Genomic DNA, 26830 nt, shown 5'->3' with positions numbered 1-26830 from the left:
TGGAAAGCAAGGTCTATGCAAGGGAATATTATGAAATAAGGCTAGAAAGGTAGATGACTGTTACAAGACTGTACCAAATGGTACCAATGTTTGGTACAAGAAGAAAGACAAAAGACTGTTGAGAGCCTTAAAATGCCACTCTGAGGAGTCTACATTTTATCCTGTGGGCAACAGGAATTTGTTGAGCACCGGAGTGTCATGGTCAAACATGTGCATTACAAAGCTGAATTTGGCAGCTCTGGGGGAAAGACTGAAAGGGAAGAGACTGGAAGCTAGGAATTCATTTTGGAAACTATTATAGTAGTCCAATAAAGAGGTGCTATGGGTTTGGCTTAGATCAGTAACTGCATGAGTGAAGAGATGGGCACAGTATGAAATGCTATGGTGGTACAGCCAATCATTTGCAGCTGATAATGTGAGAGAAAGAAAAGAATCAAGAGTGAGTTTTGGGTTATGAAACTCTGTGATTGGGAAGATGGTGGTACCCTCAACAAAAATAGGGAAGTCTAAAATAAGGGAGGAGAGGGAGTTTGAGTTCCATTTTACACATGTTGAGTCAAAGAGGTGCATAGGACACCTTTTAGAAAGAGAAGAAGCTTCCAGGGAAAGAGCCCTAAGAATAATCCATTCTAAGGAAGAAGGAGATGGGTGATGATTTGACAAAGAAGACTGAAAAGGAGAGGTCAGATGGATTGGAGGAAAACCACGAAAGAAAAGCATCATGGAAGCCAAGAAAGGAGAGAGTGCCCCAAAGGAAGGAATGATCAACAGTATCAAAAACTGCAAAGAGGTCAAGGAAAAATGAGGTCTCAGAAAAGACCACTGGATTTAACAATTAAGAGAATGCTGATAACCTTGAAAAGAGTAGTTTTGGTTGAATGGAGGGTCAAAAGGCAGATTACAAAATGATCGAGAAATGAGTGGGTGATAAGAAAGTGGAAGCTATCAGTGTTGACAATCTTTCCAGGAGTCTGGCAGTGAAAGGGAGGAGAGATGTAGGACAATAGTTTGAGGGGATGGCAGGGTCACCGTAAGGTTTTTAAGGAAGGGGTTAATCTAAGTGTGTTTGTAGGCATTGCAGAAAGAGCCAATAGATAAGGAGAGGCTGAAAATGATTGAAAGAATGATTGATGGGGCAAGCCCTGCAGAAGATGGAATTATCAGTGCAAAGAGAAAGGTATCCATGGTAAGAAAGGGCACCTCTTCCTCAGAGACAGGTATAAGGAGGAGAGGATGGGTGGAAAAGTAGTTAGGATTTTAAGATATAAAGTAAAAGATAAGAGAAAGTCTATAATAGATGACCTTTATTTTCTCAATAAGTTAGGATTCTGAAAGAAGGTGGTTCTTGTGATGGAGGAAAACACCGAGGACTTGAGAGAAGAAAGAAAGGTTTGGATCCATCACTAAAAGGATTTCTCAGAGGCCAGTAGTTGGCAACTTGATTGATATAAAATTTTCTATAAAAGTCTTGCCATAGGCTGAAAGTACATTTTTAGAGATTACATTTTTTTTTGAGATTTTATTACAGTGGTCCTAAGATCATAGATCAAAAACAAGCAGGGACTTCAAGAGGCCATTTAGTCCAATTTCTTTATTTTACAGATGAAGAAACTGAGGCCTAGGGAGATTAATCAGGACTTCCAAAAAGAGGAAAGACTAGTGAGAATAATTGATATTAATTTAAATTGATATACAGTATGGAGACTGTAGTGAGCACCTTTGTGGTCTATAAAAATTTTGTCCATAAAAAATATAATTGACAAATACACTACACTGGCAGAGGTTTCTAATAAGCTAAACTGGTGCCAGCAATGAGATTGGATAAGTGAAGTTAAAGAGTCATCAAAAAGCATAAAAAGAGTTAATATTTTCCTGAGATTAATGTAAAATACTTACATCAACTTCGCCTTGATCGATGACATAGAAATTATCACCTTCATCTCCTGGAGAAGAAAAAAAAATATTTTTAAGATAATATAGAGAGTAATGAGAAAGTTAAAAACATGCAAACTGCATACACTGTGTTAAACAGCATTTTCTTTTTCTTTCTTTCTTTGTTATTTCTTCCTTCCCTCCTTTCCTTCCCTTATCCATTCTTTCAATCCTTCTTCCCTCCCTTTCCTTCTTTGTCTCTCTCTCTCTCCCTTCTTCCCTTCCCCTCTTTCCTTCCTTCTTTCTTTCTTTCCATTCACTGGGTCTCCTTATGTTGCCCAGGCTTAAAGTTTGGAGGCTATTCACAGTCTAAGACCACTACTGATCAGCACAGCACTCCCCAGCTGTGTTTCTGACCTATGCTGGTTTGTGTCTCCTTGGAGAACCTTCACCATATTGGTACTGGATTTAGCCATCAATTGGCTTAGCTCATTACAGCCCAGAACTCTCAAGCTCGACTGAACCTCAAGAATCAGCATTCACTAGTACATTACCCTAGTACAAACATGGACCACCATGACTAGATAAATTGCATGTTCAAAATTGCTTCTCCTATCATTTAAAAGCAATATTCTGGATCTTAGCAATATGGAATTCTCTTGGGCAAGTCACTTAACCCCAATTGCCCTACCCTCCCCCCTCCAAAAAAAAGGTGCAAAAATATATGGAATTCTCAGTGAACAGGGAAAATTAGAAACAGGGTCACAACAGTTTGCTAAGCACACTGTTCTTAGATCACATTTAATAAATTCTGTAAGGCACAAATGATTTTCTTCTAATATTTCCATCGAAATGGAATTAAACAGTGAAATTCTTGCAGATATTGGCTCTTATTCAGGAAAATACAGGAAGAAAATTACCTTGCAGTATGACCGTTTCTCCAGCAATATGAGTGACAGGAAACATGGCATCAAATATGTCACTAGAAAATAAAAATACATTTGAGTTGCAGTTATATGCATATTTTAGACATTATACTTCTTTATATTTTAAAGTAAAAGGTCAATAAACTGTCCTATTGGCCATTATTAATTAATGAATTGGCTATACATTGTTTTTAATTAAAACATAACAAAAGTTATTTAGCTTAAACCCAACACTGGTAGGGGCAAACTTGAATAAGCCTAATAATGACATATTAAATTTAGAACTGTTGCAGCTGAGATTGAATGTTTAAACATATGAAATGCTTAACATGCCAATTCAACCAACTGACATTATGCTATAGTTAACATGAACAGGACACATGAAATGGAAATGCTGCACAAATTGGGCAGCTTATATGTCGTATTTTCTAAATTTACATGTGAAATTGGCTGTGCAAACAGGACACAAATTGGAATGTACAGGCTCTAAATTTGTCCAACAATAAGCTGGCAAAGGTAAAATTAAAGTTGGTCGGGATATGTTTGTTGAACTATGAAATCAGATGAGTAAATATACATCTCTTAAGAAGTCACAGATGCCCATCGATTAGGGAATGGCTGATCAAATCACAGCATGTGAATGTAATGAAATAATAGTGTTCCATAAGAAAAAAAATCCAGAGAAACAAGGAAAGACGTGATGCAGAGAGTAGAAAACAGAGCCCAAACAATTTACACTATGATTACAATAATGCAAAGGAAGACATCAGAATTCAAATTAAATGCATTGACCAATGTAAGTTCAGGAACGCTGTTGATGAAAAGCACCACTACCACCCCAGCCCAATTCAGCAGAGAGACAATAAAACAAGGAATGTTGAATATGCTATCGGACAAAAGGGTTGTATTTGGTTGGTTTTGCTTAATTATATTTCTCTGTTCTAAGGTAGGGTTCTGTGAAAATGAGTCTGCAGTTAAAAAACAAAAACCACCAATTGGAGGAAGGAGCAAGATTGGGTGGTTTCTAATCCACTATTCTATAAGTCTCACAACTGTAGGATATGAGAGTTAAGGAATATTGGAGATTATCTATGACAAGTCCCTAATTTTATAGAGGGAAAGTGTCTCATCCAAGGTCACATCAATCCATAAGTATTTAAGTACCTACTGTGTGCTAGATGTTTAGGATACAAATATAATAAGTCAAATAATCACTATTCTCAAAGAGCCTACATTCTGGAGGAGGGGAGAGATAACACGGACATGGACACAGAATAAATATAAAGAGAATAAATACAAATTAATATAAGGTAGTTGGATACAGAAGATAGTAGTATTTGAGAGGAATGGGAAAGACTTCATAGAGAAGGTGATGCTTGAGAAGCATCTTGAAGAAAGAGAAGGACTCTAGGAGGTAGAGTTGAGGGAGGTGCACATTCCAAGCATAGGGGACAGCCAATGCAAAGGCTGGAAGAGGAGAAATGGAGTGTCCCTGAAGGAACAGAGAAAGGGTCACATGACTACTTGTTACATCTTGCTAGGTTTATAGAAAGCGAATGGGTTACAAATTCCTTCCCTTTACAAACATATGGAAATAAACAAAGGCTTTAAAAGGATAAGGACTACCCAGTGTTGTTTTTGTATAACTACTTGAGTCATACAAGAGAGGAGCCACTAAACCATTCCAAAGACCACTGAGCTTTTTGATGGCTGTTAAAATCCTTAGGTAGGAAATGCATGCTGTAAAATTCTAAGGTTAGCTTATTTCCTGTCCTAACTGGTTTAAAAAAAAATAGTTCTTGGAAACGTGCACTCACCAGTTAAAAGGGGAGACTATTTTTTCCTTAGAGAGAACAAGCTACATGAGTAGTCCTGAGGTGCTAACTGATAGAAAGAAGTTAGAGCCAAGAAACATCACAGGACAGTTTCTTACACAGCGAACGCGTTTTGATTTTGCTTTTGATGATCAAATGTTTCTTTCTCACTGCCCTGTTCACAATCCAGGATATTCGGTTTTTCTCTCTATTTTCCTATAAATTCTGGTCATTACCTAACTGCCATTAAGCTGTATGACCTTGAGCAAATTACTTAACCTCTCTGGGCCTCAGTTTCTTCTTTTGAATTAAGAAATCTCTAGTATCACCTCTATCTCTAATAGTCTATGATCTTATAATTCTTATAATAAAATAGTATAATATTTATTATTATTGTAATATAATACTATAATGACATAAAGAAGTATGTTCGCTGGCTAAAAAGTGAGTGAGAAAATAGTTGTATTGTGGATCTTTTAATAAATTATTTACAATACTGCAATTTTTTTTAATGGAACTGTTTATAAAAGGCATGAATCTTATTTAAAGGAAAGCTCTAAGGAATGTAACTGAAGTATGCCAGTAAATAATTAACAACCAATTTTGGGGGAGGGAAGGAACATAGGCATGACACACTTTTAAACTTAATCTACATTAATCTATATTTTCTCCCATCACTTTCTTAAGTCAAGACTTAGCAAAATAATAAATTGAGCCCTAATTTATAGCATTTTCCAACTTTCAAAGTATAAATGTTCACACTGTAAATATAATAATCAACTCTCTTGAGTTGACTCCAGCATACTACATATTATTACTGTATGTTGATAAAATTACTAATAAATAATACTATTGTTACTATTATTGTGCAGTAAGAATTGCCAAATATGAGAAATTCAGAGAAACATTGGAAAACTAGAACTGATACAGATAGAATTAAGTAGAACCAGGAAAGCAAATATATACAACCACCATAATATTAAAAGGAATTTTATCTCTGAGTAATGGTGGAGACCATTTGTGGTCCCAGAAAATAGGTGATGAAATGTACCTTCCTCCTCTTGACAAAGAGGTGGGGAATAATGGGTAGAGAATGTTGCATATGTAATCATTGTATCAGTTGTTTTTGCCTAATTTTTTTTCATTATTATAAAGTGGAGTCTAAGGAGAAGGGGAGAAATATCCAAAAATGTGATATAAAAACAAAATATACAATATAAATACACAAATATTAAAAAATTTAATAATGTCATTTCCCTTCCCAAAGAAATAAATTATCTTCTAACTCTTCCCTCCTCAAGAGGATAGTTCTTCCTACTCTCGCCTGAGTGGCTTGGACAACTTGGATTTGTATATCATCTATAACAGTAGTTGGAAAATGCTATAAATTAGGGCTATAACAAGTAGTTTTGATGACTGCTGCTTTATAGTACAGATTGAAATCTGGTATAGCTAGGTCACCTTCCCTAGCATTTCTTTTCATTAATTCCCTTGATATTCTGGACCATTTGTTCTTCCAAATGAATTTTGTTACTATTTTTTCTAGCTCTATGAAGTAGTTTTCGGTAAATTGATTGGTATGGCACTAAATATATAATTTAATTTAAGTAAAATTGTCATTTATATTATATTAGCTCGACCCAGCCATGAGCAATTGATATTTTTCCAATTAGTTAGATTAAGAACCTTTTTGTGTCATGCACCCATCTGGCAGTCTAGTGAGACGTATGACCTCAGAATAGTTTTTAAAAATTCATAACTAAAAGAAATGCTAAATTTCAGCTAGAGTCAGTCATTTAACAAATGACTGCTGTATATCAGGAACTGAGCTAAGTCTAGAGATACAAAGAAAGGCGAGAGACAGTCCCTTCTTTCTTTTTTTGGGGGGAGGGGAAGGGGATCTAGATCCAACTCTTTTTTTTGAGGGGAGAAGGCAGGGCAATTGGGGCTAAGTGACTTGTCCAAGGTCACACAGCTAGTAAGTATTAAGTGTCTGAGGTCACATTTGAACTCAGGTCCTCCAGCTGCCTCAACAGTACCTTCTTTCAAGGAGCTCCCAGACTAACAGAAGAAACAATATGAAGAATAAAGATATTTTTTTTTCTCATCCAAGTTCATAGACCCCTCCCTGGACTACAATCATGGGACCCCTGGGAGTCCATGGACCCATGTTAGGAAGCCCCTAATCAAAGGACTGCACAGCTACGCTTTCATTCTCTCTTAAAAGACAAAATTAAATGGGTAGCTGGAGTCTTTATTTTGGAAGACTGAGCTCCCTCCACATCCTTCAACCTGAAATAGATGGAAAAAATTGTACAAATCTTGATCTGGTTCAACACTGTGCTGAGCACTCTACTGAGTTAAAAAGGCATAGCACTCTTGTCCTCTAAAAGTCTCTGAATGACTCAAAATGGCTTTCTTTCCTGATTGAATTATCTCAAGGATTTCTCTTCTCCCTAATTCATTCTGCCTACACAGACATATCCTAAGACAGAAGAGGGTGAATGAGCAGCAGAGAAATTCCAGCTTGTACCATAAATGACAAAAGGCTTTTCTTTTAGCACAGGTAATGCCCTTTGACAGCCTCATTTAAAGGAAACGCCTGTTAGACCCATTTTTCCCAAAGATGAAACCATAATGCACCAGATGCCCCCACAACTAATAACTGTGAAAGAAATAAGCCAGCAAGAATTTAGAGTTCTAGCCCATCAAAAGTAAATTAAAACATATCCTATCAGCCAACTCTCCCGACTTTTCCCTCGGCTGAATAACTATTTTTCCACTTTCCACATCCTTTCAAACAAAACCCAATCCCTTCCTATTTCTCAAGAATTTAATGGCATTAAAAGGCACTGGCCTTTTCTGTCTTTTTTAATGCTGGCATGTACAATAAATTGACCTGCTAGAATAAAAACTGTTTTCAAATTGAATCTAGCAATAACCTCTTGGGGATTTTAATGTAATCAGTGGCACATGTCTTTAAAAACTCTCAAATAACTTGCCTCCCCACCTCCTTATTATCTGTACCATATATTTTGGCACTCAACTCTATTCAACTTAGTACTTTATTAAATATTATCTTGCATTCCTCTCTAATTGGTCTGTGTACATAAGTCTGGTCTCCCCAACCAAAAAATAAACTCTTTGAAGGCAGGCAACAACTCGCATGCTTTTTATCCTTCAAATACAACTAGTTCATAAATTGAACTCAGCCCCAGAGAAGTAAACTAAATTGTTCTCAAATGGTATTAATCCTACTGCTACAAATTATGAAGTATTTGTTTTTTCCCTCGGATATATTCAATTATTTTAATTTTTAAAAAATTTCTATTATTGAGCACTTATTTTTTCTCAATCCCATTCCCACACACATTGAAAAAAAGAGAAACAAAACCCTTCAAAACAAATATTAATCGTCATGCAAAACAGATTGCCATATTGGTCATGTCCAAAAAAATGTGTCTCATTCTGCATATTTAGTCTATTGCCTCTCTTGTCAGGAGGTGGGTAGCATCCTTCATCATTGATTCTCTTTCCTAAGATGTTCTAAACAAATGTTAGCTAACTTCAGGCCTCTCAATGAGGGGGGAAGGCAGAGCAAGTGGGGTTAAGTGACTTGCCCAAGGTCACACAGCTAGTAAGTATTAAGTGTTTGAGGTCAGTAACAATTTTTTATTTTGGATGATGCAGTGCACTAAAGAAATCAATTTGTATTTGGCATCACAATCCCATCTCTGATGGAGGGAGATGAGTTCTTCCACCATCTTTTATGTCTTTCTTTTCTAACTGCTCATTGGCATCTAGTCCCTTCCCTCTCTAAACTACTTCCTATTGATTTTGAATTTATCCTGTGAATTCTTATATATGTATATATTGTCTTCACCAATAGAATGTTAGCTCCTTGAGACCACAGATTGTTTAGTGTTTGTCTCTACATTCCCAGGGCCTGTCATGTATTCAGTGCTAAAGTGTTTGCTGATTGATTCATCTCCTAGGTTGGCCTCAGAATAAGATGATCCAGGTTCCATCTCTGACACTTTCTAGTTGAATGGTGGTGAGCAGGTCCTTCTGCCTGTGGTCCTTGTGTGTGTGTGTATGTGTGTGTGCGCGCGCGCGCGCAGTGTTCAGTCACTTTTAGTTGTGTCTGAAACTTGATAACCCTATTTGAGGTTTTCTAGGCAAAGATACTGGAGTGGTTTGCTATTTACTTCTCCAGCTTGTTTTACAGATGAGGAAATTGAGGAACATAGGCTTACGTGGCTTGCCCAGGGTCACAGCTAGTAAGCGTCTGAGGGAGGATTTGAACTTACGAAGATGAGACTTTCTGACTCCAGGCCTGGCACTCTATCCACGGTGCCACCTCGTTGTGTCCTCACCTCTAAAATGGGGGTAGCATTCATACTAACTCCTCCTAAGGACTTCCCTAAGCTGCGGGAAGAGTGCTTTTCTTTTTCATTCTCTATCTGTTTCCCCCGTGCCTGGAACGATGCTTAACACACAGGAGGTTTTCCTTACACTTACTGAGTTTTTGGTCTTCTATTGGAGAACTGGACCTTTGGAGAGAAGTATTCAAACTCAACTCTTTTGGTGACAACAGGAATGCCACACTTAATGTTTTTAAGGGATTTCACAAAAACATTAAAAAAAAATACAAAGTAGTTGGTTTTAAAGGGCCAGGTTTGAAAGACTGAGCCAGAAGGTAAGTGGTCGGACATTGAGGGAACAGGATCCAGGAAGTCATAGCTTCTAAACCTACAGGGTACATTTTTCCATTAGCCCCATAACTATTATTCTAATTTCTTTGTAGGAGGGCAGGGCTAGGCTGCGTTGAGAGGTTACAGCTGTCTAGTAGTATAACAGAAACTGACATTTTGGAGGGAAGGTCACCTTTGTCTTCAGAACAAAGTGACATTTGAGATACCCAGAATAGGTGTCCCAAATCACACTATGCAACTACATAATAGGCTCCTGGGGTCAAAATCATCACAGGATAGAAGAATTCATATTTCAAGAAGGAACATGGTACAATGAATAGAGCCTGGAACTGAGAATTAGACCTGATTTCCAGTGGCAACATTAATTATGGTTGACATTCATGTAGCACTTTAAGGTTTACAGAAGACTTTACATACATTAGTTCCCATTTAGTTCATGAGTGGCCTTAGACAAATTACTTCCCTGCTTGAGGGAGGCAGGAAGGAAGGAAGGGAAGAAGGAAGGGAGCAGGGCGGCTAGATGCTGCAGTGAATAGAGTACCAGCGCTAGAGTCAGGAAGAACTGAGTTCAAATCCAGCCTCAGACACTTAACACTTACTAGCTGTGTCTTTGGGCAAGTCATTTAACCCCAACTGCCCTGCCTTCCCCTCAAAAAAAAAAAGCAAAAAAGAAAGAAGGGAGGGAAGAAAAAAAGGAGGGAGAAAGGAAAAAGAGGAAGGAAATAGGGAGGAAGGAAGGAAGGAAGGAAGGAAGGAAGGAAGGAAGGAAGGAAGGAAGGAAGGAAGGAAGGAAGGAAGGAAGGGAGGGAGGGAGGGAGGGAGAGAGGGAGGATGGGTAGGTTGGTGGGAGAGAAGAGGGGAGAGAGGGAGGGAGGAAGGAAGGATCAGCCCTAGCCAACTTTTTGTATGTTTCTTCATCAGTTAAGACTCACAGCGATAATTTTTTTTGCCTTACAATTTTCTACAGAGTGCTGGGTCTAGAGACACGAAGACCTGAGTTCAAATCCAACCTTAGATACTGACTAGCTCTGTGACAAGGCAGCTAGGTGACCCTATGTATAAAACACCTCAGTTGTAAAATGAAGAAATTAGACCAGTTGGCCTGGAAGCTCCTTTCCATCTCTAAGTCTAAGACCAGGTAGATCTAGGAAGAAGCCCTGGGGTATAGAGGTAACAATACTGACTTGGGCATTAGCCTATTTTCAATCCTGTCCCTGCCATATTAATTAGTTTTATGGCCCTGAGCAAGTCACCTGAGCTGTAGTCTGCTCATCTGTGAAATGGGGCTAATAATATCAATTCAACCTACCTCATGAGGTTGTTAAAAGAAAAGCACTTTGCTAAAAGCCAGGCACCAGATTAATGTGAATATCTGTGAGAAGGCTCTGAGTGCCTCCTAAGCAGTAGACAGTTGAGCTATCCCTACCTTATATCACACTCATTCTAGAAATATCACTTCCTTTTCTTCCCTTTCCTCACTAGAATTAAACCCCCTTCTACTGACACAGAAAAATAGTTAAGCATAAACATTTGATAAACTGATTATGTGAGCATCCAACAATGTATACAATATTCTGACCTATTTGTCCTCTCTCTGCCAAATTAAAAAAAAAAAAAGATGAGTTTCATTTTCTGTCCTCTAAGACCACTATGGGTTTGTTTTTGTTTTAATTAGTCAGTTAAATTCCTTTTAGTGATCTTTTTTTTTGGGGGGGGGGTGGAAGGAGAGGAGAGGTTCTGTTTGTTACACTCTGAAACAGTATACACAAAATTTTCCATGTTTTTCTGAACTCATATTCATAATTTCTTCCCACATAATATTATTCTCTCACACTGAGCTATTTAGTTATCTAGTTGCAATGGAGGGGCACTCATTTTGTTTCTAGTTCTTTGCTACTACAAAAAGTCCTGCCACAAATCACATTACACATTCCTGAAGGAACTTTCAACTAAGTATAAAGGCAATCTTGTCTGATTTTCAAGACCCCATGAGGCAAGTGGGTTAAGAATTTTTGTCGCAGTTTTATAGATGAGGAAACCAAAGCCCAGAGAAGTGCATGATTTGCCTGGCATCACATAGCTCATTGGAATCAGGAAACCTGGATTCTAGTTAGAGCTCAGAATGTGGGTTCAGTGCTCCTATAAGTTCACTGCCATTTCTAGAAGATTCACTCCACACAAGATACTGAAGTATCCTTGATAAATTAGAAGCTATCCTATTTTATGAGATCTGTTGAAAAGACCACCCTTTGTCATCCATTCTTGGTACTTCTATCAGGAAAATCATCATCATAACCAAAATTATCTCAGACCTTCCCTCTGAGCCCCATTCAATTGTGAGCTCCTCCAGAAAGGGAGCTGGTTTTTGTTGTTGTTTGTTGGTCTTTCTTTGTATTCCCACAGCTGACTACATTGTCTGGCACACAGTAGGTGCTAAAGACATGCTAGCTGACTGACTGATTAAAACTCCTGTTACAGAGTTTAAGGTGGCTTTCTTGTTTTCTTCTCAGCTGAAGAACAGCTAGCTAGTCAATACCCTCCATATAAGAGTTCTATTGTTGAAAACTATTAAGCCTTCATACATCCCCAATAGTCATTAGATTTTAAATTTCTTGTAGGTAGAAACTCTATCTTATTTTTCTTTTAAATTTCTTCCAGAACTTAGTACAATGTATTATATGCAATAGACACTTAAAAATAATTACTGAATAAATAAATGGCTATATTTCTATCTGGTTCTGAACTATTATGGTGTCATTCTATTAGCAAAGGCATCAGAGAACACTGCCATCTGCAATAGTTAAAAGCGGTATCAATCAATAGGTATTCTTATTAAATTTCTATTAATTGCATTGTTGATGGAGTTGTGAACTGATCCAACCATTCTTGAGAGCAATTTGGAACTATGCCCAAAAGGCTATAAAACTGTGCATACCCTTTGATCCAGTGTGGGTCTATATTCCAAAGAGATTTTTTTAAAGGGGGGAGAAAGAACCTATTTGTACAAAAATATTTATAGCAATTCTTTTTGCAGTGACTAAGAATAAGAAATTGAAGGGATACACATCAATTGGGGAATGGCTAATCAAATTGTGATTATATGATTGTAATGGAATACTACTGTGCTCTAAAAAATGACAAAGCAGGATGATTTCAGAAAAACCTGGAAAGACTTACATGAACTGATGCAAAGTGAAGTGAACAGAACCAGGAGAACATTGGACACAATAAAAGCAATATTATACAATAAACAATTATGAATAAATTAGTTGTTTTCATCCATGCAATGATCAAAGACAATTCCAAAGGACTCATGATGAAAAATGCTATTCATCTCTAGAGAAAGAACTGATAAAAATCTGAATACAGACCAAAGGATACTATTTTTCACTTTCTTTATTTTTTTGCTTTTTCTTTTTTGGCCTCTGTCTTCTTTCACAACATAATTAAAATGAAAAATGTTTTACATAATCACACATATATAAACTGTTTCAAATTGCTTACTGTCTTGGGGAGAGGGGAAAAAAGCAGAGAATTTGTAACTCAAATTTTTTTAAAATGACTGTTAAAAACTGTCTTTACATATAATTGGGAAAATTATTTATTTATTTTAAATTATTATTTATTATATATTATTTAAATTATTTATTTAAAAATGATTATTTAAAACAAAAACAAAACAAAAAATAAAATGCCTATTACTTGCCAAGTGCCATTCCAAGCACTATTTGATGAAAAAAGAAGGCAAAATACGGTCCTAACCCTCAAAGAACTCATAGCCTAGTTGGAGAGACAAGATATATATACATATATATACATATATACATATATGTAATTATCTGCGCTAATAAGGATAATCCTTACAAGTTTTATGATGAGAACAATCAATGCATGACTGAGCAGGGATGACTCCATGAACTAAATAGCATTTAATCTGGGCTTTGGTGGATGGGATGGGATAGATTTGAACAGGCAATGGGTTCTGGGAGGAGGTCTCTGGTACACTCGGGGGTACAATCAGTCATATGCAAGCCAGTGCAGCTGTCCTAGACATAGAGCCATCCAAGTCAATTCAGTGAACAAAGATTAAGCCCATACTTTTGTACAATGCTAGATTCTGGGGATAAAAAAGTTAAAATAAGACAGAGGCCTTGCCTTCAAGGAGCTTACAAGCTAAAAGGGCCAATAAGTACACAAATTGCTATAATACAGGCATAATGTGATAAGTACAAAGAAAAGAGAAAATTGAAGAGGTAAAGATAATTTCCAGATAAAAAGATCACAGAAAAACCTGAAAAGGGAGTGACTACTGATGTGGGGCTAGAAAGAAGGGAAAGATTTCAACAGGCAGGCAGAGAGGGGAGCATGGCCCCCAGAAGACATAATTTCATCTACTCCTTTGCCAATATGGTTGTTCCTAAGGGACCTCGAGATGCAGGGAAACCTGAGAGCTACCCGCCTTTGGGCAATAAAATAATACAAAAGCAGACAACTGCTATCACCAATCAATCAACTAAAAAGTTAAATAAATATCCACCTTAAAGTACTAGCTACTGTAGCCCTAGCAAACTTTGAGTCAAAACTAGTCTTTGGTGTGTTTACCCATGGGCCCAATAGAAGCCAGAAAGAGAATTAACTGCTCAGAAGGCAGGTCTGTGTGACAGAGGGTGGTCACAGGCAGCTACATGTAGAAGTGGATAGAGTGCTTCCTGGAGTCAGGAAGACCCATCTTCAAGAGTTCAAATCTTGCCTCAGACACTCACTAGCTGTTTGACCCTGGGCAAATCACCTAACCCTATTTGCCTCAGTTTCCTCATCTATAAAATGAGCTAGAGAAGGAAATGGCACACCACTCCAGTATCTTTGCCAAGAAAACCCCAAATAGGGTCACAACTGGACAGCAACAATACACAGAATGGGAAGACACATCGTGTGCAGCACATAGCCTACTTTGTTATAGGGCAGTTGTGGGGTGGAAAATAAGTTCATGCTTCTATCAGAGCTTCCATGAAGAAAGATTCTACCAAGTTCACAGTTGGATTTTTTCCCCCTCACATCAAAATACAAGAAGCCAGTGCATAGAATTGAAGACTTAGAGCTAGAAGGTGCCTTAGAAGTCATCAAATCCCACCCTTTAACTTTGGGAAGGAGGAAACTGAGGCTCAAAGTTTGTGACTTTCCCAGGGTCACTCAGGTAGCAAGCCTGGGGCAGAATTCGAACTCAGATCTTCCAGATCCAATGCTCTAACCACAACAACACACTGCCTCTCCAAAGGAAGTAAAAAATGCTTGGCCTTGGGGCGGCCAGGTGGCTCAGCGAGTAAGAGCACTGCCCCAGTGTCGGGATGACCTGGAGATCGAATCCGGATTCTGACATTTAGCACCACACCCAGAAATAACTGGCCGTGTAACCTTGAGCAAGTTACTTAACCCCAATTGCTTTTAAAAAAAAAAATGCTTGGCCTTGGAAAGATGCTCATTTAAAAAAAATTATAGGAGTGTACATCTGGAAAAAAAACAGGAATATATTGCCTGTAGCTAGGATGTAGCTGGGATAAAGGGTATACTTGTGCTTCTTAATTGACTGATTCCACAGCAGAATACTCCGGACGGGCAGACTTCATAACTGGGCTCTGGATATTATGAGCATTTGAGGCAGCTTTAAATTGTATGGTGATAGAATTTCACAAGACAGTTGAGCATCTGTGTAAACTCTCTTTTTTTGGCCCATTTCTTTAATCGCTATGCCTTTGTGTAAAAGCCTTGCAGTCACATTTCTCTCAACTCTTTGTATTGACCTATGAGAGCCTTCCCCACTTATAAAATCAGAAAGAAGGACTAGATATTTATGTTCCAGGGCCTATGACGCCTGCGGGAAGGACAGGACTAGCACTGGTTTCCAACCTATAAAAAGCAGCTTCCCTGGGGTGGAGGTCGTTGACCAAGGACATATCCAGTGAATAGAAGGAATGATGGAAGGTTGGCATAAGCAGAGTATCTCAAATGTGAGGGCAACCTCTTACAAGACTATCGTGGATGTCCCCCCCCCCCTTCCTTCTGACTATCTTTGTAGTCCAGTGACCCCCAGGCACATTAGCGTCAGGAAGACTCATCTTCCTGAGTTCAAATCTGGCCTCAGACATTTCTAGCGGTGTGATCCTAGGCAAGTCACTGAACCCTGTTTGCCTCAGTTTACTGATCTGTAAAATCTTTGCCAAGAAGACCCCAAATGGGGACATGGAAAGTCTGAGAGGACTGAAATCAACTGAACAACAAAACCAATGATCCCTGCCCTATCTGAGGTTTGGTGATATTCCTATCCATTTTTCTTTCTACCCTTGAAGTGCAGAGTGGAAATTGCAATAGACTTTGAATCAGAGGACTTAGGTTCTAATCCTACTTTGGTTAGTGTTTACTGCTTACAAGCTCTTGGCTTAATCACTTTGGGTCTTAATTTCCTCCAGCACCAAAAGAGGGAGTTGGGAGAGATGGCTTCTAAGACATTCTGGTTAGAGGATAAAACTGTAAGAAGGTAATTATATTGGAGAATTTTAAAAATTCTCTAAATGAGCTCTAAACGGATGCTGCCATGTACTATTTCAGGTATTGAGCCTTCCTTAGTATGAGCTAAACATGGCTGTAATAAAAGCCTATAACCCTGAACATTTCTGGCCCATCTGACTCTTTTCTCAAAGCCTTTAAATCCCCAAACAACTGGCACAGACTGGGGATGGTTAAATCTGGCCAAGAAAGTTCCCATAACACTAGAGCCACCGGGTAAAATTTCCCAGGACTCAGGTCACTCTTGCTTCCCATTTGGCAAAAAAAAAGTTTTGTTTTGTTTAAGGATTTATTTTTTTTAATGTTTCCCCATAGGCCACTGGGGAAATATACAATTAGCCTCTGAGAAAATCCATTGCTGCTCTCAATTTTATGGAAGTTCAATTCTACTTTGTGCTTATAGATACCTACCATAAAATAGCTTACATTTTCATGCAAAGTTTCATTTTGTCATCCAAAGTACATGACTCTCCATTAAATAATTAGATCACCTATTTAATTTTATTCTAAGGTTTTATATTGGTTCGTTGGTTTCAATGATGGAATCAACAAATATTTATTGTGTACTATAAACTCAAAATACTATGGTGAATACAAAAATTGCATGACAAGGTCCTTCCTCCAAGAACTTTACAGTCAAATTTAGAAGGCAAATGTGGTAAAAAATTAAATAATATGAAGCATATTAGGTTTCATCATTAAAAGAAGGGGTTGAAAATGTTAATTATATATACATAAAATATCTAATCATACATTAATTATATGTCATATAGGTTGTTTTACACGTAAATAAAATAAAATTTAATTTAAAAAATTAAAAAATAATTTTTACAAAATAAATAACTTTAAAAATATTTTTAATTTTTAAACATTTAAAATATAAAATAAAATGTTATTCAAAAAACCCCAAATAAAAGTATAATAAAACATAGATAAGATTAAAAAAATAAAATGAAATATAGTCATCCCTTGCAAAAATAAATAAATATAAATAAAAAGGAGTTAAGATGGCAGGACAAGTCGCACACAAAGCTTGAGAGTTCCTTTGAGGCACCATATGGTGGCAGCTATTTGAGGTGAAAGTAATTGTTTTGGTGCTTGTAGAATAAACCGCGGGTGTGACTAATTTTTCGCCACAGGGGGAAATCACTTAATAAATTCTTATTTTTTAAAATTAGTCAATAGCACATAACTCACTTTTTACTCTTATTCCCTAATTAGAGCCACTCTTTTTTGTTTTTAAATCTTCCAATATAATTACCTTCTCACAGTCTTCTACTTCTCAGAATAAGTAGTTTTTTTCTCTCACCTATAGGCTGCCTCAGGCAATTTCCATAACTTCTGGCCCATTGGTTCCAGTTTAAATTCACTGCTTTTTTAGAATACAAGAACTAATTACCTCTTTTACACTTTCTATGAGTCCCATCCCCATTCACCCCAAACACAAAGTTCCCTCAAGCCACAGTTAATTTTTCCCCCAACCTAAGCTACTTCCCTGCCATCCAGATTTCTAAGCCTCGGAGTTCTACTTTTTGTCGAGTGCCTCAGAAATGCCTTTTAAAGGGCAGATACATCACAGAAGAGCTTGTATTTATAGAGCATTCTAAAGTTTACAAGGTATTTTACACACATTATTTCATTTAACTTTTCCCCCTTCCCCCACCCAACAACCCCATGTGGTAGACTATACCCATTTTACAGTTTAAGAAACTGGTGCTCAAAGACATGCCCATGGTCATACAGCAAATGTCAATGATGGAGATTCAAGGCAATCTCTCCTTACTCTAAATGACTGCAATGTAATATCTTTGATTTATTCCTGATCTTTCAACAATCAGAAAAAATAAACAAAAATCAAGTTGAACAAAACTAAAACAGAACTCTTCAAAACTGGATGAAGACTGTAAGCATTTTTGGAAAAGAAGAATCAATTAATTTTTTTCACACTTCAGAGTGTTATTTCACAATGTTATCTATAAATCTTTTTTCTTTGATGCATACTACTGAAACATATAGATAAATATATAGAGACAGCTAGGTGACTCAGTGGATAGAGTGTTGGGTCTGAAGTCAGGAAGACATGGGTTCAAATTCGGCCTGAGACACTTACTAGCTGTGTAACCCCAGGCAAGTCACTTAACCCTGCTTGCCTCAGTTTCCTCATCTGTAAAATGAGGTAGAAAGAAAATGGCAAATCATTTCAATATCTCTGCCAAGAAAATTGCATGGACAGTATAGATGTGCTACGGTCCATAGAATCATAAAGAGCTGGGGACAACTGAACAATTGAAACATAAATTTAGGATTTGTAATTTAATTGGTTTGGAAACTCCCAACAAAGCTTAATCATTTTAGAGAAAGAATAGGAGCTTCAGAGAGGTGAAGTGATTTGCCTTTGGTCACATAACTAGGACAGGATTAGAACTCAGGGTTTCCCTTACTTCCCATCCAGTGCTGAATATAAGACACCATGAATATTTCTACAATCCAAATCTACATGCCCAAATAAGCCTAGGAGGGGGAAAAAATCAACTAAGGACCCCTCCTTCAAACAAATGAATTAAAATAAAATGACATGAGAGAAACTTTATGAAATTACACTTCAAAAGTTAATTGACAAGACAGACTGAGTAGTGCACCAGCAGCAAAGTTGGTAATGAGCACAGCCTAGTTTAAACCCAATGTATTTGTTCAGACGTGAAAGGTATTACAATCTCTATCTATTCCATCTGAAAAAAGCCATCTGTCTTCTGAGGAAATATCCAAATTTCCTTTTCTTTTTTTTTTTTCTAAATGGCTAAGGAGCTCATGAGCCTAGACACAGGCCATAACATGCAGCAAGATTCTTCATGTATGAATGAAGGCCTGAGAGGGAGACCAAGCAAGGTCAGATAAAAAAAAAAAACCAATCTGGATTTATTTCTCATTCATTTTCCCTTGTGATCTGGACAGAACCAGAAGAGCCTAATCACAAAATGGTGGATAATTGACAGAAAGCAAGGTTAGGAGAGAAGCTAGAAACACAGTTATCTTCTTCACGGTGCATGACAAAGAACAAACGGCAAAAGGCTTGTTTATTCCCTTCATCACCTGACATGGAAACTATTTGAAATCCTTGTTCTCTAACTTTGTTTTAACAAGTACGGAACACTTACAATTTATTAGTTTCAGGGGGAAATGATGTCTTTTCATGTTTTGGTGTTATGTGAGTAGAGCATGAGCAAAAAGAAGAGCCAAAAACAAACGTACTGTTAGACACCTTTTTGATACAAACAGAAAATCCCTCTTTCCCCTTCAGGTTATAATTTGTCAAACTTCAGTCAGGATTATTTTATCACCGGAACAGAAAAAGCGTTCCATTCATCTGTGCAACAGATGCTTTCCTCCCTATATGGTTTACCAAGTACTGACTGAAAAAAATCCCTCCAATTATTATTATTAATAATAATAGCTAGCTTTTATGTAGCACCTATTATAGAGAATCCTTGTAACAAATTCCCATGTTGTTTAATCATGTCCTACTCTTCATGACCCCATTTGGGGTTTTAATGACAAAGATCCTGGAATGGTTTGCCATTTCCTTCTCCTGCTCATTTTACAAATGAGAAACTGAGGCAAACAAGATTAAGGGACTTGCCTAGGGTTACACAGCTAATAAATTATCTGAGGCCAAATTTGAACAAAGGTCTTAGTAATTCCAGGCCCAGCACTCTCTCTATCCCCTCTGTCACCTAGGAGCCAAGTCCAAAAATGGTGTTATCTTGTTCTGTATATAATACATCCCCTCTCTGTCAAGGATATGAATAGAGAAAGGAAGGGAATAAGCATTCTGTGCTTTATAAATATTATCATATGGTCCTTACAACCTTGGGAAATAGGCTCTATTATTATCTCCATGTTACCATTAAGGAAACTAAGGCAAACAGAGAATAAATGACTTTCCCAGGGTCATGCAGCTAATACATGTCAGAAACCAAATTTGAACTCAGGTCTTCATAAGTCTTGTGCTCTATACACTGCTTTACTTAGCTACCTCTTAAACTAAATGATTAAACTATGATGAATGGAATATAAAATAAATATAAGATATAAGGAATATGATAATTATATAAGATAATATAAGATATATATACATCTATATACACATATATGCATATATAAATATGTATATAGGATTTGGAGGGGGGAATTCAACAGAGTAACTTCAGAAAGTACAATATTGATCTTTTACATTGTAGAAATATGTCAAATGGTTTGGTTAACAAAGATTGAGGAAAAAGCTCTATTTCAGGATTCTCTGGCACAAATGCTATCCATTTTTAGGTTACAAGAATATCCTGCACCAATAGTCCATTTCTCTTCCTCCCCCCTCCCCCCTACCTCCATTGCATTTAATGGTTCTGAATCAGAATCTTTTACAGGTATCTGGCTGAATCATGAAACCAAATCTCACTTTGAGAACAGAATCCTGGGGATCAGAAGCAATCAGAGAGACATATGCAGATTCATAAGATCATAGATTTAGGGTTCAAAGGGACCTTAGAAATAATGGACCCCAACTCTGTCATTCTACAAATAGGCAAACTGATGTCTAAGGCAATTAAATGACTTGCCCTAGGTCATCCAGAGAGTAAGATACAGACTTGGAATTTGAAAACTAAGTCCCTATCTTTCCAGATCCGGTATTCTTACCACTGCCCTATGCAGCAGATGTGTCTAAATTCTCCCATTTCACCTATATCAAACACCATATCTTATGAATGGAATGGCAAAATTCACTCACGTAAAAAAGGGAAAATCTTAGTGGTTTCTTATCACCTCTAGGAGAAACTATGGACCCTTCAGTCTGCTGTGTAAGGCCCATTGCAATCGGGCTTCAACCTCCCGTGCCAGCTTTATTTCCCGTTATTCCTCATAAAGAATTTGACATTTGCTGAGCGGGAATACTAACTGTTCCCTGATTTCAACATTCCAGTGTAAGACATTTCCCCATTCCTAGGCCGCAGTTCCTCCTCATCTCTACCTCTCTAAATACGTTTATTTCAAAGCTTTGCTCAGGAATTACTTTCTCCATGAAACCTACCCACTTCTCATTTTTAATGCTGTCATAAAGGTCCTAGAGTGAGAAGGGACCATCAAGGACCTTTGTTTAACCCATTCATTTTCCAGATGGGGACATTATAGCCAAGACCTTGACTTCCCAAGGTCAATAAAGGAGTTGAGTGGCAGGACTATGACTGGAAATGAGGTACTTGAACTTCTCAACCAACACTTTTTCTGCTGCACCATTCTACTCTGCCCTTCTTCAAATTACATTGCTTAATTCACTATTATCTAGATAAATGTTATACCTTTCCAACTCCCACTCCTTACCTGTAGAATGAAAGACCTTCTGTCTTTGTACACCCAATGGCTACTAAAGTGTCTTGCACATTTTTTAAACCAGATCAATGAAAATTTTGTATGGAATCCCTGGTGAGGAAAGTCCCAATAACCAATGCAGATTGGCACCTCTGCTCTATAGATTAGTCATATTGACTCAAACACTAAGATGTTACAGTTGCTTGCCCAGGGTCACACTGCCAGTACATGTCAGAGGTGACCCAGAACAGGTCTTCTTAACCCTAAGATCACAGTTCTCTATCCACTACACCTTTTATCTTACACAAACAGTAGTAGGTGCTAAATGTCTGTTGAACTGAATTGAATTTCCTTTGGTGCTTCTAGGAATCTCACCTATAAAATGAGAGATTTGGATTAAAAGATATTATTTCAATACTTCAGAGACCCATGATTTTATCCATTTGGGCACTCCTTCTTCCACAGAGATCCAATAGGCAGCTTAATGAGTTGTTGTGGTCAAAAAGAAAACCATCAAGTGTCACTCAATATGATGAAGCTTTCCAAACTTAGCTGAAGCAATAGATATAGTCAAAGCTTTTTTGGCTTGATCAGTTCTGGAAGCTTGTTTTATTCTGGAAGAGCCTTCCAGACTCCAGGGTCACCTTTAGATCAAATAAGACATGATAATAATAATAGCTAGCATTTACAGAGTGCTTTTAGGTTAGCAAAGCACTTTACAAATGTTATCCTATTTTATTCTTACAAACACCTGGAGAAATAGGTAGTTATCATTATCCCCATTTTACAAAGGAGGAAACTGAGGTAGACAGTGGTTAAGTGTCTGAACTGGATCTGAAGTCAGGTCTTCCTGACTCCAGGTCCAATATTCTATCTATTCTGCCACTTAGTTGTCTAAAAGCAAAGTAAGACTTTCATCTGAAAATAATTGCAACGTGATGGTAATTCATATTTCGATAGCATTTTACCAATCAAAGAATCTCAGACTTGAGGGGGATTTCAGAGGTCATCTAGGTGAAGAAACCTCCATTGAAAAATGTCCACTACAACCTACTTCAAAAGAGGACATGCAACCTTCACTTGAAGACCTTGAAGGAATGGGAATCTCATGCTTCCTGAGGCAATTCTGGACAGAAATAATTGTTAGGAAGGTTTTCTTCACATTCAGTCCAAATCTCCCTCTCTTCAGCTTCTAGCCTCTTTTGCCTTCTGGAGCCTAGGAAGACAAATCGATTCCTTGAAGACATCTGGGTTGTGTTGTCTTCTCTTCTCCAGGACAAACATCTCCAGGTCTTTTGTCCCATTCTTGTTTTTCATAGTTACTAGTTTTCTCACAAGCCCGCTTGACCTTTTTGGATGCTCACCTGCTTACCAACGTCCTTCCTAAGATGTGCTTTATAGAATTGAATAAAGTGTTCCAGACATGTTCTAAGCAGGACACAACACAGTAAAACCACTACCTCCTATATTCTAGATACTATGACTATAACCTATATAGTCACATTTGATTTTTTTAATGTTCCTAAATTATTAACTGAATCATCAAACGCATGCATTCCATAGACAAAGAACAAAAAGAGGGTTGTATATGAAGCTATGAACTTCTATCATTTTTTTAAACATAAAAGATGGTTACAAAATTGCCCTGTTTGTTTCTGGCCCCTTCTGCTTTTCTTTTTTATTTCTTCTTATTTCTTTATTTCTTCTCATATATATGTATAGAAAGAGAGAGAGAGAGAGAGAGAGATGTGTGTATGCTGATATGTATGCTTTAATTAATATAAATTTGATGTTGTTCATTCATGTCTGACTATTTTTCAATGTTTCATTGATACTACATATTTGTTATTAACTCAAATTTTTTTTTGAGGATTGGAACTCTCTTCCTCCTAATTATCTCCACCTCTTGGTTTCCCTCTCTTCTTTCAATTCTCTGCTAAAGTCTCCCCTTCTTTTCTAGGTCTTCCTTAATCTTTATGTCTTCCCTTTGAGACATCCCCTAATTTATACGGTATACGGTACATAGTTGTATACATCTTGTCTTCCTCATCAGACTGTGAAATCCTCGAGAGAATGAACTGTTTTTTTCTTTCCTTTGTATCCCCAGCTCTTAGCACACTGTCTGGCCCATAGTAGGCTTGTAATAGATATTAGGTGATTAATAAATAACCATTGGTTAATTGGTTTCTCACTTGATCTTGACAATAACCCTGTGAGAGTACCAGTGAGTGAAGTTACCATCTCCATTTTGTGGAAAACTGGGTCATTAAAATATTACGTGACTTCCTCAAGCTAATAAGTGGTTAGAGCCAGATCTCAAATTCAATACTTCCAGACTGAAAAAGTCTAATATTAAATATTTGAAGATAACTTTCATGTCCCTTTAAGTATCTTCTCCGGATTAAATATTTGTAGTTCCTTCAACTGATCTTTGCAAGACACAGTCATCAGCCTCACAAATATGACTGCTGTCCTTGGATATTCATATGATCTTCTTTCTCCCAATGGAATATAAGATTCTCGAGGGGAAGGGGTTTCATTTTTGTCTTTGTATTATCTCCATCACCTGGCACATAGTAAGATGCTCAGTGCTTGGTGATTAATTAATTCTAATTTTATCTTTGATCTCTAGCATTTTATGAGAGCCATGAGTTTAAAGAAAAAACATTTCTCTCCATAGAGAATGACTTGACAGGACTATAATACTTTGCTGCTAAAGGAACATATTTGCTCTTTCCATGTTTAACATTTGATAAAAAAATGTATAGAGCAGCTAGCTGGTGCAGTAAATAGAGTGCCGGGCTTGAAGTCAGAAAGATTCATCTTCTTGAGTTCAAATCTGCTCTCAGATACTTAATGAGCAGTGTGACCCTGTGCAAGTCACTTAACCCTTTTTTGCCTCAGTTTTCTCATCTGTAAAGTGAGCCAGAGAAGGAAACGGCAAACCATGCTAGTATCTTTGCCAAGAAAATCCCAAAAGGGGTCAAAAAGAGTTAGACATGACTAAACAACAAATGTATATAAATTAAAGCATACATATATGTATATATACATGAAAAAGGGGAAATACGTTTTAAATACATCATCTGACCCTATCGTGTTTTCAAATTGTTCTGAAACTGTTTTTCAATGGAGCCTAAAGATAAGATCATTTCTGAGTCAGATAATACAGGATGATATGCTTGATAATAAAGTGAAATGTACCTAGTACTGGAGACATGCTTTGTGGACAAGACCTTACTGCCAAACTGGTTTTAACTATGACCATTAGCATGAATGTCCCTGTCAGCACATGCTTGAAGTCCTCAGCTTTTAAAACCCTAGATGGCCAACCAACAACAGACTGTGCAGGGTGAAAAAAAAAGTGGCATGGAAAGGAAGGAGAAGGGAGCTTTGCTGAGCTGAAAACAGTTACTGAATTTCAGGCATCTGAATAAGGGAAGAATGGAAAGGGAACGAGATCAATATATTTTCTCACTAGCTTGCTACTTTTTTTCCTTTTTGCTCAGCAGGAAATCAAATTGGAAACACTTTAGGAGATGATATAAGGATATTTTATGCTTATGTTTAATATGTAGCCATTCCATAGCTTTTATTGGGTGAAATGGCAAAATGAATGGGTATTACAGATACATGAAGGTATTATAAGAAAGCCAAACTCTGTTTCCATCTAGGGCATCATGCACAGCTTGTTTAATGCATGAATGAATAATTAATGGTGGTACTTTGACTTTCTTACTATCATCTACTCTAGACTAATTTATTTGGCACCTACTATATGAAAGGTGATCTCATTGTTTTAAGGAACTACCAGGTGAGGAGACTCCCTTTAACAATGAACACCTTTAAATGTTCTAGAACAGATAGTCTTAGAGAACTGATTTGGTCACTAAGAGGCTAAGTGACCTCACCAGGATCACCACAGGGCCCAACAAAACATATATGGTTAGAGGTAGCTTAGCATCACGGACAGAATGTTGTGCTTAAAGTTAGGAAGCCCCGAGTTCAAGTCTGCTCTTTCACAAGTATTACCTGCCATGACCCTGGGAGAATCAACTAACCCCTGTGTTGCTCAGGCACACAAAGGGGAGTCAGAAGATCCTTTCTGTGTGTGCTATGCATTGGACCTCATGAGCAGGATACAGACCTTGTAATTAAGGAGCTTAGAATCTAAAAGAGATGGGATGGGAACTTGATTATTAATATACAAATTAGAATATAAACTGTGCAGCAGCACAGTACAAATTGTTATGAAAGATCTTACAATGTCTTTTCTTTTTCTATTCATTTCTGGATTTTTAGAAGTAGAATAAAAATCTAGATTTTTATTTATCCCCCCTCCTTCAAGAATCTACAATTTCCCCCAAACATTCCTCAAATTAAATGTTTTATTATGAATAATACATTTAAATATGAGGAGCTCCTCACCTCTGAAGGATATTATTTGGCCATATCTACACAACACTGAATCATCCATCCCCATGAAAAGTGAAAATTCCAGGCCATCAATCAATAAAATATTTTGCCCACATGATGCCAAACATCCAGATGTTTGGGCACAGTCTGATGTTTGGCTGCATTGTTGACACCCTTCGATTTGATTTTGACATTGTGCAGACAGATTGAGATGAAATCAAAAGCAGAATAAATTCTCTTCACTCTACTGAGTGAAAAGGAAATTACAAAATAATAATAATTGCACTTCGATGCTTTAAAACATGTCTTTTCCCAACACTACTCAGCTCACAGTAGGTAACAATTAGAACAGTTATTCTAGTCAAGACAATCTCTTTTTTCTCGTTAAAGGTGATCCTTTCCATAATCCTCAACTTCTTCTGAGTTCCTTTATTTTAGTTTCAGAAAAAGCCATTTACTCTTTCAGAATACAGTCAAGACTCAGTGGACAAATGCTGCACATAACTGTTAAAAAAGGACCTCCAGATCTCAGTTTTCTTATTTGCAAAATGGGGATAAGAATCACACTACCTCACAGAGTCATTTGTGAGGATCAAATGAGGCAATGTGTGTAAACTGCTTTGTTGATTTTAGCTATAAAAATGTCAACTGTGTAAAAGCAAAAGAATTTCATATTGACTAATGAGTGTCCATTAGTCAAGTATCTTAGAGAATTTTGAGGGATTTAAAATACAAAATGTACTTTCTATCTTCACTGAAAGAATTTTCAACAAATAAAAAAATTCTTTCTAGGTCTAGGTGCTTTAAAACAACTTGCCTTTCCTATAGACATTACATTTATATTTCTGCTCAAGTGGCAAAGCAAAATTTAGACTCTGCCTACCCTTGATTGTTTTTGTTATTACAATCCAAGGTGATTGTTTGGATGGAAATTTTCTGTATAATTTGTGTGTCTTTTAACTATGAGAGAAATGCAGTCGGCTTGCCAAAGGTTCTCCTCTTCAGCATAGAAAGAAGTTCCTGTTGTAAAGTCCATTCTCTGATTAAATATTTTCCCATAAGTTTTGAGCCCATAAGCAAGATTTCAAAATTATTTCACCCCCCCAAACTGATCAATACTTTGAGTACCATTCAAGAAATGCTAACTGTTCCTCAGCTGAGAATT

At 37.2% G+C, this 26830-nt stretch overlaps 1 protein-coding gene across 2 annotated transcripts in view; it reads right to left on the bottom strand.

Annotated features, from left to right (window-relative positions):
• The window catches only part of PRKAR1B (protein kinase cAMP-dependent type I regulatory subunit beta), a 716155-nt gene that overhangs the window by 101881 nt on the left and 587444 nt on the right, over positions 1-26830 (bottom strand). For both annotated transcript variants that reach the window (XM_069084870.1, XM_069084869.1), the window contains 2 exons: positions 2793-2854; positions 1897-1943 (listed from right to left, as the gene is read on the bottom strand). In XM_069084870.1, the coding sequence (XP_068940971.1) occupies positions 1897-1943; positions 2793-2854 (109 nt within the window). The remainder of the gene's footprint in view (positions 1-1896; positions 1944-2792; positions 2855-26830) is intronic.

The sequence above is a fragment of the Petaurus breviceps genome, unplaced genomic scaffold (genome assembly GCF_028583685.1).
Source record: "Petaurus breviceps papuanus isolate PSGF00001 unplaced genomic scaffold, PetGlider_PUasm1.0 175, whole genome shotgun sequence".
NCBI lineage: Eukaryota > Metazoa > Chordata > Mammalia > Diprotodontia > Petauridae > Petaurus > Petaurus breviceps.
This window is presented reverse-complemented; position numbering and strand designations above follow the sequence as displayed.